Source organism: Zalophus californianus, chromosome 13 (assembly GCF_009762305.2).
Source record: "Zalophus californianus isolate mZalCal1 chromosome 13, mZalCal1.pri.v2, whole genome shotgun sequence".
NCBI classification, from domain to species: Eukaryota; Metazoa; Chordata; class Mammalia; order Carnivora; family Otariidae; genus Zalophus; species Zalophus californianus.
In genome coordinates this window covers 90,485,210-90,497,462 of record NC_045607.1, presented here as the reverse complement: position 1 = coordinate 90,497,462, position 12,253 = coordinate 90,485,210, and the positions used below count along the sequence as shown (strand labels likewise).

Below are 12,253 nucleotides of genomic sequence, written 5' to 3'. Positions count from 1 at the left end.
AGGGACATAAAGCTTCAGGGGCAGACTCTAAAATATTCAGAGCGGAAAGAGCCCGTTGAAATCCTGGTCTGAAGGAGGCGAGAGGAGGTTCTGGGGCTCAGGTGGCGGGACAGAGGAGCCCAGCATTTCAGTGGACTTCGCAGGCACAGGTGAATTATTTACACATGAGTTGTGATCTTCTGATGCATCCTATGGCCTGAATACTGATGTGTGGGCGTTAATGCTTACTTACTGAGGTAGGCAAGACCGTAGGGGTGAGCAGGAGTGGATTCGCTGATGGCTGAATGGATGATAACTAAATCCATGTTATCTGAAACCCACCCAACTTTTTCCACCCCCTGAATAAAAGTACGGAACACTTCAGTCAACACTGTTAAAGAGAGGTTGCCAGGACAGGGTGGAGAGGCTGCATGGGAATGCACATCCTGTGTGTTGGAGTCTGTGCTGTGTTTTGTAAATTTTCTTGCCTGTATGTGTTACCTTTAAAAAATTGATTAACTCGTTAGTAACATATCTATGATTAATGTGTATATATACAGAAGCGTCACCCTTTTTTTGGGTTTCCCTATATGCATGCTGATATTTACATGAAAAACAATGCCATGAGAAACGAGTCACACATTCCCTATAACAACATCCTGTGCTCTCAGGTTGGCGCCTTCTAGCTTGAGGCCGGGTGCCCATGTTTGAGCTAGCGCACCCTTCCGTCTTGTGGGTCTCCCGGGTGCTCCCGAAGTGCAGCTAACTTGGGGCAACGTGAACACACACAAAGAACATTGGGATTGACATCCAAAGCCCCAGAATCTAGTCTTGGTCATGCTGGATAATAGCTCTCCTACTGCTGCAGAATCTTCCTACTTTCTTTGACTTTGGTTTTGCATTTATAAATGGAGGGTTTTGAACTAGAACCCTGTCTAGGTCCCTTCTGCCTCTCAAATCCCCCAGTTAAGTGTTCTTACTGCACAAACTGCAAGTTATCCCTGTGCTTGATTGCCTTGGATGTGGGGCTGCATGTGGGCGTTTTAACTGCTTAGAGATTAGGGAAATGCTTTAGGGGAAGAGCACCTTTCCAAAAGCAAGCCTTCAAGGGTAGCAGGTTTATAGCCAGCTTAATGGTGCCACTGAAATTTAAATCACCCTGCAAATAAGGAAAATTTAGAACAATGGTGACTAATCCAGGCCCTGAAGAAAGGTTGTCACATCCCTCTTAAACGTTAGCAGCATTTCCATAAAGCAGGCAGCCTTTTGCATATTAACAGGATGAAGCCTCCATCCCTCTTGGGCAAGAGAAGTGAAGTTGTGAACTCCGTGTTCTGCAGATACATTGATCCCTTTCTCCCTTCTCAACCAGGGTTTTCCAGGAAACACAAACGCGGACAGTGTGGTGCATTACCGACTCCAGCCTCCCTTCGAAGCCAGGTTCCTGCGCTTCCTCCCCTTAGCCTGGAACCCTAAGGGCAGAATCGGGATGCGGATAGAAGTGTACGGATGCGCATACCGTAAGTGGCGTTTATTCCTCCCAGCCCCCCCACTCCAAGATCAGTGACAGAGGGACATGCTCCAAAGGCCAGGCTGAAAACCGAGCTGGACTTTTTTCAGCCTTTTAAATATCCCTGTATGTAAAACTGTTTTTTATGGAAAGCCTGGATATTGCTGTCTTTAGTTATTTTCTAGTTGAATGTAGAGGTGCGCCCCAACTAAGCCTCAGAATCCTAAATTCCCAGAGGAGAGCAGGGTCCCCGTTTTAGAGCAGGTGCATCGTAAAAATAACGAGGTTCCAGTCACCAACAGTAATCCACTGTGGCGGATGGTGCTGTTCTCCGACACTGAGGTGACCCTGGTGTGGGGACACAGGTGACAGCAGGTGATCTTGTTCTCCCCGTAATCCACAATGACTCTGTGCTTCTCCCATATTCACTGCTTGAATCCCCACTTTCCTTGATGTGAACCTTCATTTGAACATCATCTGTGAGTTGTGTCTTCCGTCTTTTCCCCACTAATGAGAAGAGTGACAAAATTGGCAGCCAACGTGAGCATGAACGCAAGCAGAAACACATTCAATGACATCTGTGGGGGAATCGACTCTACAGTTGCCATTTTGATGATCTGGAATATACTGGAATTTCTTAAATGAGTCCAAAAGAAAAAAATTATTTAAAAAAATCTAGAAAACTGGAGAATAACCCAAAAAGTATGTTGGATGGGAACATCTTGGGAGGTTTTTGTCACACTTCATTTCATACCTGATCAGAGCATTAGCTTTGCAGAAAAGTGTCAGTAAGATCTATCATAGGCAGAATGTGTAATGTGTCAGATCCTACCTTACAGACATTTTCTCATTCAACTCCCACAACAGCCAAATGGATCCGGTAGAGTAATAAGCTTTCTGCATCGGAGGAGGAAGAATCGTCAACTTGGAGAAATGGAGATTATATACTGGATCTAGGATTTAAAAACTACGTCTTTTCCCCCAAATTTGGTTCTCATAACTACTATATTATTCAGGCTTTCATTTCTTTATTCCCTTACATGCCATATGAGAATTTTTTTTAAATTTTTTATTGTTATGTTAATCACCATACATTACATCATTAGTTCTTGATGTAGTGTTCCATGATTCATTGTTTGTGCGTAACAATCAGTGCTCCATGCAGAATGTGCCCTCTTTAATACCCATCACCAGCCTAACCCATCCCCCCATGCTCCTCCCCTCTAGAACGCTCAGTTTGTTTTTCAGAGTCCATCGTCTCTCATGGTCCGTCTCCCCCTCCGACTTACTCCCCTTCATTCTTCCCCTCCTGCTATCTTCTTTTCTTTTTTCTTCACATATGTTGCATTATTTGTTTCAGAGGTACAGATCTGTGATTCAACAGTCTTGCACACTTCACAGCACTCACCATAGCACATACCCTCCCCAATGTCAATCACCCAGCCACCCCATCCCTCCCACACCCCACCACTCCAGCAATCCTCAGTTTGTTTCCTGAGATTAAGAATTCCTCATATCAGTGAGGTCATATGATACATGTCTTTCTCTGATTGACTTATTTCACTTAGCATAACACCCTCCAGTTCCATCCACGTCGTTGCAAATGGCAAGATCTCATTCCTTTTGATGGCTGCATAATATTCCATTGTGTATATATACCACCTCTTCTTTATCCATTCATCTGTCGATGGACATCTTGGCTCTTTCCACAGTTCGGCTATTGTGGACATTGCTGCTATAAACATCGGGGTGCACATACCCCTTCAGATCCCTACATTTGTAACTTTGGGGTAAATACCCAGTAGTGCAATTGCTGGATCGAATGGTAGCTCTATTTTCAACTGTTTGAGGAACCTCCATACTGTTTTCCAGAGTGGTTGCACCAGCTTGCATTCCCACCAACAGTGTAGGAGGGTTCCCCTTTCTCCACATCCCCGCCAACATCTGTCGTTTCCTGACTTGTTCATTTTAGCCATTCTGACGGGTGTGAGGTGGTATCTCATTGAGGTTTTGATTTGGATTTCCCTGATGCCCAGCGATGTTGAGCACTTTTTCATGTGCCTGTTGGCCATTTGGATGTCTTCTTTGGAAAAATGTCTGTTCATGTCTTCTGCCCATTTCTTGATTGGATTATTTGTTCTTTGGGTGTTGAGTTTGATAAGTTCTTTATAGATTTTGGATACTAGCCCTTTATCTGATATGTCATTTGCAAATATTTTCTCCCATTCTGTCGGTTGTCTTTTGGTTTTGTGGACTGTTTCTTTTGCTGTGCAAAAGCTTTTTATCTTGATGAAATCCCAATAGTTCATTTTTGCCCTGGCTTCCCATGCCTTTGGTGATGTTTCTAGGAAGAAGTTGCTGCGGCTGAGGTCGAAGAGGTTGCTACCTGTGTTCTCCTTTAGGATTTTGATGGACTCCTGTCTCACGTTTAGGTCTTTCAACCATTTGGAGTCTATTTTTGTGTGTGGTGTAAGGAAATGGTCCAGTTTCATTCTTCTGCATGTGACTGTCCAATTTTCCCAACACCATTTGTTGAAGAGACTGTCTTTTTTCCATTGGACATTCTTTCCTGCTTTGTCAAAGATGAGTTGACCATAGAGTTGAGGGTCCATTTCTGGGCTCTCGATTCTGTTCCATTGATCTAGGTGTCTGTTTTTGTGCCAGTACCATACTGTCTTGATGATGACAGCTTTGTAATAGAGCTGGAAGTCCGGAATTGTGATGCCGCCAGCTTTGCTTTTCTTTCTCAAGATTCCTCTGGCTATTCGGGGTCTCTTCTGGTTCCATACAAATTTAGGATTATTTGTTCCATTTCTTTGAAAAAAGTGGATGGTATTTGGATGGGGATTGCATTGAATGTGTAGATTGCTCTAGGTAGCATTGACATCTTCACAATGTTGGGTCTTCCAATCCATGAGCATGGAACATTTTTTCATTTCTTTATGTCTTCTTCAATTTCTTTCATGAGAATTTTATAGTTTTCTGAGTATAGATCCTTTGCCTCTTTGGTTAAATTTATTCCTAGGTATCTTATGGTTTTGGGTGCAATAGTAAATGGGATCGACTCCTTGATTTGTCTCTCTTCTGTCTTGTTATTGGTGTATAGGAATGCCACTGATTTCTGTGCATTGATTTTTATATCCTGCCACTTTACTGAATTCCTGTATGAGTTCTAGCAGCTTTGTGGTGTAGTCTTTTGGGTTTTCCACATACAGTGTCATATGATCGGCAAAGAGTGAGAGTTTGACTTCCTCTTTGCCAATTTGGATGCCTTTGATTTTTTTTTTGTTGTCTGATTGCTGTGGACAGGACTTCTAATACTATGTTGAATAGCAGTGGTGATAGTGGACATCCCTGCCGCGTTCCCGACCTTAGGGGAAAAGCTCTCAGCTTTTCCCCATTGAGAATGATATTTGCTGTAGGTTTTCCATAGACGGCTTTTACGATATTGAAGTATATACCCTCTATCCCTATACTCTGAAGAGTTTTGATCAAGAAAGGATGCTGTACTTTGTCAAATGCTTTTTCTGCATCTATTGAGGGGATCATATGATTCTTGTTCTTTTTTTTGTTAATGTATTGTAGCACGTTGATTGATTTGCGGATGTTGAACCAGACTTGCAGCCCAGGGATAAATCCCACTTGGTCATGGTGAATAATCCTTTTAATGTACTGTTGGATCCTATTGGCTAGTATTTTGGTGAGAATTTTTGCATCCATGTTCATCAAGGATATTGGTCTGTAATTCTCCTTTTTGATGGGATCTTTGTCTGGTTTTGGCATCAAGGTAATGGTGGCCTCCTAAAATGAGTTTGGAAGTTTTCCTTTCATTTCTATTTTTTGGAACAGTTTCAGGAGAATAGGTAGTAATTCTTCTTGAAATGTCTGATAGAATTCCCCTGGGAAGCCATCTGGCCCTGGGCTTTTGTTTGTTGGGAGATTTTTGATGACTGCTTCAATTTCCTTAGTGGTTATAAGTCTGTTCAAGTTTTCTATTTCTTCCTGGTTCAATTTTGGTAGTTGATACATCTCTAGGAATGCATCCATTTCTTCCAGCTTATCTTTTGCTGGCATAGAGTTCCTTATAATATGTTCTTATAATTGTTTGTATTTCTTTGGTGTTGGTTGTGATCTCTCCTCTTTCATTCATGATTTTGTTGATTTGGGTCATTTCTCTTTTCTTTTTGATAAGTCTGGCCAGGGGTTTATCAATCCTGTTAATTCTTTCAAAGAACCAGCTCCTAGTTTTGTTGATCTGTTCTACTGTTCTTTTGGTTTCTAGTTCATTGATTTCTGCTCTGATCTTTATTATTTCTCTTCTCCTGCTGGGTTTAGGCTTTATTTGCTGTTCTTTCTCCAGCTCCTTTAGGTGTAGGGTTAGGTTGTATTTTTGAGACCTTTCTTGTTTCTTGAGAAAGGCTTGTATTGCTATATACTTTCCTCTCAGGACTGCCTTTGCTGTATCCCAGAGATTTTGAACAGTTGTGATTTCATTTTCATTGGTTTCCATGAATTTTTTTAATTCTTCTTTATTTTCCTGGTTGACCCATTCATTCTTTAGTAGGATGCTCTTTAGCCTCCATGTATTTAAGTTCTTTCCGACTTTCCTCTTGTGATTGAGTTCTAGTTTCAAAGCATTGTGGTCTGAAAACATGCAGGGAATAATCCCAATCTTTTGGTACTGGTTGAGACCTGATTTGTGACCTAGGATGTGATCTATTCTGGAGAATGTTCCATGGGCACTAGAGAAGAATGTGTATACTGTTGCTTTGGGATGGAATGTTCTGAACATGCCTGTGAAGTCCATTTGGTCCAGTGTGTCATTGAAAGTCTTTATTTCCTTGTTGATCTTTTGCTTAGATGATCTGTCCATTTCAGTCAGGGGGTGTTAAAGTCCCCCACTATTATTATATTGTTGTCAATGTGTTTCTTCGTTTTTGTTATTAATTGCCTTATATAATTGGCTGCTCCCATGTTAGGGGCATAGATATTTACAATTGTTAGATCTTCATGTTGGATAGACGCTTTAACTGGGATATAGTGTCCTTCTTCATCTCTTATTACAGTCTTTGTTTTAAAATCTAATTTGTCTGATATAAGGATTGCCACCCCAGCTTTCTTTTGGTGTCCATTAGCATGGTAAATGGTTTTCCACCCCCTCACTTTCAATCTGGGGATGTCTTTGGGCTAAAATGTGTCTCTTGCAGACAGCATATGGATGGGTCTTGTTTTTTAACCAATCTGATAGCCTGTGTCTTTTGATTGGGGCATTTAGCCCATTTACATTCAGGGTAACTATTGACAGGTATGAATTTAGTGACATTGTATTGCCTGTAAGGTGACTGTTACTGTATATTTTCTCTGTTCCTTTCTGATCTGTGCTGCTTTTAGACTCTCTCTTTGCTTAGAGGACCCCTTTCAATATTTCTTGGAGGGCTGGTTTCGTGTTTGCAAATTCCTTTAGTTTTTGTTTGTCCTGGAAGCTATTTATCTCTCCTTCAATTTTCAATGAGAGTCTAGCTGGATATAATATTCTTGGCTGCATACTTTTCTCGTTTAGTGCTCTGAAGATATCATGCCAGTCCTTTCTCGCCTGCCAGGTCTCTGTGGATAGGTCTGTTGCCAATCTAATGTTTCTACCATTGCAGGTTACGTATCTCTTCTCCCGAGCTGCTTTCCGGATTTTCTCTTTGTCTCTGAGACTCGTAAGTTTTACTATACGATGTTGGGGTGTTGACCTATTTTTATTGATTTTGAGAGGGGTTTTCTGTGCCTCCTGGATTTTGATGCCTGTTTCCTTCCTCTCATTAGGGAAGTTCTCTGCTATTATTTGCTCCAATATACCTTCTGCCACTCTCTCTCTTTCTTCTTCTGGGATCCCAATTATTCTAATGTTGTTTCGTCTTAGCATATCACTTATCTCTCGAATTCTGCCCTCGTGATCCTGTAGTTCTTTCTCTCTCTTTTTCTCAGCCTCTTTATTTTCCATCATTTGGTCTTCTATATCGCTGATTCTCTCTTCTGCCTCATTTATCCTAGCAGTTATTGCCCCCGTTTTTGATTGCATCTCATTAATAGCCTTTTTGATTTCGACTTGGTTAGATTTTAGTTCTTTTATTACTCCAGAAAGTGTTTCTCTAATAACCTCCACACTTTTTTCAAGCCCAGCTAGTATCTTTAAAGTCATGATTCTGAACTCTAGGTCGGACATCGTACTAATGTCCGTATTGACTAGGTCCCTGGCTGACGGTACTATCTCTTGTTCTTTTTGCTGAGGTGATTTTTTTCGTCTTGTCATTTTGTCCAGAGGAGAATAGATGAATGAGAGAACAAAATGCTAACAGATTAACTACGTCCCCAGCAAATATACTCTATACAAATCAGAAAAGACCTGAAAGCAGGGGAAAAGAAAGGGAAAGAAAGAAAAAAGAAAGAGAAAAGAAAGAAAGAAAAACAAAAAAAGAGATAAAAACAAAAACAGAACAATACAAAAAAAAACAGAATATGATCAAATATGATCAGGCTAGTGCATAGATCAGTGCCACACATTAGATTTTGGGCGTATTTTGGTCTGTTAGAAGAAAGTGCCTCCTAAAATTTTAAAGGAAGAAAGACTTATATATGTACAAAATAAGGGTTGATACAATGAAGGGATGGAAGATCACTGTAAAGATGAAAATTATAAAAGATTTTATAAGAGGAATTGATAAGATAAGAAGTTGTTTGAAAAAAGAAAAGATTTAAAAAAAAAAAAGGGAGAGAATGTGATCACGCAGGAGACTAGAACAAAGCCATACACTAGTGATTTAGGTATATTTTGATCTGTTAGAAGAAATTTTATCTCAAAATTTTAAAGAGAGAACAACTTATATATATATATATATATATATATATATATATGCCAAAAATAAGGGTAACTACTATGAAGGGATAAAATATGACTCTAAAATGAAAAATAAAAAATGTTTTTTTTTAAAAAAGGGATTGATAAGATGTTGGTTGAAAAAGGGAAAAAGAAAAATTAAAAAAACATTTAAAAAAATTAACTTTGAAAAACTAATGAATCATGGTAAAAAAAGCCATGAATTCTATGTGCAGTATTCCCCTAGCGCTGGAGTTCTCCCGTTCTCCTTGATCGGTAAACTTGGTCTTGGCTTGCTGGCTGTTTGTGCTGATCTTCTGGGGGAGGGGCCTGTTGCCGTGGTTCCCAAATGTCTTTGCCGGAGGCGGAATTGCCCCGCCCTTGTCGGTCCAGGCTAAGCAAGCTGCTCGGGTTTGCTCTCAGGAGCTTTTGTTCCCTGCAAGCTCTCGGTACAGCTTTGGAGGACCAGGGTGAATATGGCGGCCTCCCAATCTCAGCCCAGAGGAGCCGAGAACTCGGGGCCCCGCTCCTCAGTGCGCCCCCAGAGAAAAGCAGTCCCTCCCGTCTCCCCGGTCTCCGGCCGCACTCCGTGCTCCCCCGGCCTGTGACCGAGCGTTTCTATCTCTGGCACCCGACCCCGTGTGGAGTCTCCAAACCCAGCAGATCCCTGCGGTGCGCTCCCGCACCGCTCCTCCCGGGGGAGGAAGGGGAGTCTCCCCGGCTCTGCCGCTTGTTGGGTCCCTGCTGCAGGAGCAGTGGCCCGACTGGGCCGCGGATCACAGTTTACGGCCACCCCGAGCTGAGAGCCCGCGCCTCGGCTCCGTCTCTGCAGCCGGCTTCCCCGCTCCGATCCCTGGGAGCTCTGCTGCACTCAGGCTCCCCCGGTCTTTCTGTGACCCCGAGGGTCCTGAGACCACACTGTCCTGCGAGGGTTCCACCCCCAGCTTAGCCGCTGGAGTGACGTCCCTCAGCGGAGCCGACTTCTAAACGTTCTGATTTTGTGCTCCACGACTCTAGCACTTGCCAGAATCGGCCGACGGAGGCCCCCTCCCCCGCCGTCTATCCTCCCGAATATCGCCTCAGATTCACTTCTCTGCACGTCCTACCTTCCACTAAGTGGTTGCTTCTCTGTTCAGAGTGTTGTTGCTACTCTCTTCTTCGATCTCCTCTTGAGATCGTAGGTGTTCAGAATAGTTTGATCCCTATTCAGCTGAGTTCCTGAGACCAGACGAAATCCAGGTCTCCTACTCCTCCGCCATCTTGCTCCGCCTCCTATATAATCGCCATATAAGAATTTATCGGACCCTTGCTATTTGCAAAGAACTGTGTTTGGGAATGGAGGTGGGGGCCCTTCTAAAGTGATTGCTTTTCTTTGTCAAGATTTTATGAGAAGCCATAAAATTGCACAAAACAAATGTGAAATATTGGAACACGAACCTGGGGCCTAGGGAGTAAAGCAGTCAGTCAGTTTTCCAACGTGAAGGGCTTGGGAGGTGAGCTGGGGGTAGGGAAGGGCTTCTAGGAAGGTGGAAGGAAGGAGCATGCGCACAGTGGCTGCAGGAATCTCGGCTTCTGGTTTCTCAGGGATCCGGGAGGGTGTGGGCACTGTGGGGCACAGGGAGCGGCTGCATAGCAACCATCGCCCCTTTTTTAACCCCCCACACAATGAGACCTTTGGAGTTGAGGCTCACCATCCCAGAAGCAACCCCATCCTAGATTCAAGGATCCCCTTCGGCCTCAGGTCCATCTGTCTTCCCGAGGAGAAGCTCCGCTGTCACTCCGTTTCCAAACCCTGTCCCTGGGTTGGCATTTCCATGCAACATTCAGCGGAGATGGTGTTGCAATGCTGTCAGCCTTTTTTCCCTCTTTCCATTGGCCATCTCCTTCCCTCCTTTTGTTTCTGAGATCCATGAACGTGCTCGCTGCTGCAAGCGGCTGGGACACCTGATATTCTGTCTTCTCTTTGATCACATAAAATTAGCTTCTCCTTTCTCCCATTACTCTGGAAACAACTTCAGGTTTACGGACTTCAAAGCAGAACATGCTTTGATGGCAATTTGCCATTAGCTTGATGTTCTTCGTGAGGAGATATTTCTCCAGTTCCTTGGGTTAGAGGTCAGTACCAGGGAGATCAAAGCTGCCGGCCTGGTCCCCAGAAGGGCCTGCCTGCCTCCTAAATTCAGCAAACACGAGCTGTCGGGCTCGGGGTCTCCTGGCATAAAACTGTAGACTGATAATAATCATCACGACTTGTAAAACTAGACAGAGTACATTGCTTAAGAGTGGGGACTCTGTATTGTCTTCATTTTTATTATTAATAAGAATAATTGTTCAAGCATAAAGCTTCATACTTTTATTTTTGACAGTAATTGAATATGATATGGTTTATAGCCCAAAGTGCTAATTATTGTCTTTTTTCACCCCATTTCTATTTTCACTGCTCTGTTGATATTGAGAAAATGTCCGATCGCTTATCTTGGCATATAATGTCTCTTAGATGCAACTTCTCTTTTTGGTTTCATTATTTTAAACTCCAATTACAGTGATGTTCGCTATTCCTATAAACACCAGGCATTTTTCATCGCTTCCTGGCTTGGCACACACATGTTCTCTACCTGAAAATCCCTTCCTTTCCCTGACTCCGAGAGTGGACGTGGAGTATGTGGGGTCTTCTTAGAGTCCCTCGTTCCTTCCAGCAGCCCCGCGTGCCCAGTGCCATATTCCCCATGGACTTGTTCTAGGCTTTGTATGCCACTCTAAAAAGAGCTCCATTTGGGTGTCCTCCACTTTCTTAAATTTTTAGTAACAGTTACACACTCTGATCAATTCCACGTTGACATCCTCAACGCAGGTCTTTGAAGCCACAGACACTGACACTGGCCCCAGGTCCACCTTCATTTCTTTCTCGATTGTTTTTCTTCTTTGGGGGGGTCTTCTCTTCCTTTTTTTCTACTTTGACTACCCATGTTCATGGTCGGTGTCTTCTCAAGCATTCCCTTGAGCTTGTATCGTTCCCATGATATGGTGGTGTGCTCTCATAATGTAATCTTATGTTCATTTGTGTGTTGATTGTTTGAATAAGGGAAGGGAGAAGGAAGGAGGGGAGGACAGAAGGAGAGAAAAGAGGAAGGAAAGGAGTGCACGAATCCTTAGGAATATGGAATACGTAGGCACAGAATGGCCAACACCATGGGGGTCTACCAGTCATCCACGTGACACTCTAGTCCTGTGTCAAATCAGGCATTGAAAATAAAATGGGTACGCAGGGAAGAGAATAAGGGAATAAAACATGTAATTGGCCATTTTAAAATATTGAGTTTATTTGGGGCACCTGGGTGGCTCAGTCAGTTAAGCGTCCAACTCTTGATCTCAGTTCAGGTCTCTATCTCAGGGTCGTGAGTTCCAGTCCCACGTTGGGCTCCACCCTGGGCATGGAGCCTGCCTAAAAAAAATTAAAATATTGTGTTTATTTAAAAAATGTATTGGCTGTTGCAGCAAAAATTTATAGGTTTTATTTAGCAACCTCAGGAAGTGTCAATATTTATAAGCCTGCCATTAACATTCTATTTTATATGCAATATAAGAGTTTGTGTTTTATATACAATGAGATAAACGCATTCATTGACCCATGTAAATTCTGATGTTCTTTCTTCCTTTGTATTGATCCATATTTCCACATATCATTTTCCTTCCCCCTCAAAGACTTCATTTAACGTTTTCTTGCAGCATAGATCTGCTGGTGAGGCATTTTTCACTTTTTGTATGTCTGAAGAAAGTTGGTATTTCACCTTCATTTTTGAATGTTACTTTAACTCAGTGTAGACTTCTAGGGTAACCTTTCTTTGTTCATCACGTTTAAGATGGTGCTCTTCTGTTTCCACACTTGTATCCTCTCCACTGAG

The 12,253-nt window shown here is 42.7% G+C and overlaps 1 protein-coding gene across 3 annotated transcripts in view; it reads left to right on the top strand.

Annotated features, from left to right (window-relative positions):
* The window catches only part of LOC113935012 (contactin-associated protein-like 3), a 185,155-nt gene that overhangs the window by 82,591 nt on the left and 90,311 nt on the right, over positions 1-12,253 (top strand). For all 3 annotated transcript variants that reach the window (XM_027616720.2, XM_027616721.2, XM_027616719.2), the window contains exon 4: positions 1,352-1,499. In XM_027616720.2, the coding sequence (XP_027472521.1) occupies positions 1,352-1,499 (148 nt within the window). The remainder of the gene's footprint in view (positions 1-1,351; positions 1,500-12,253) is intronic.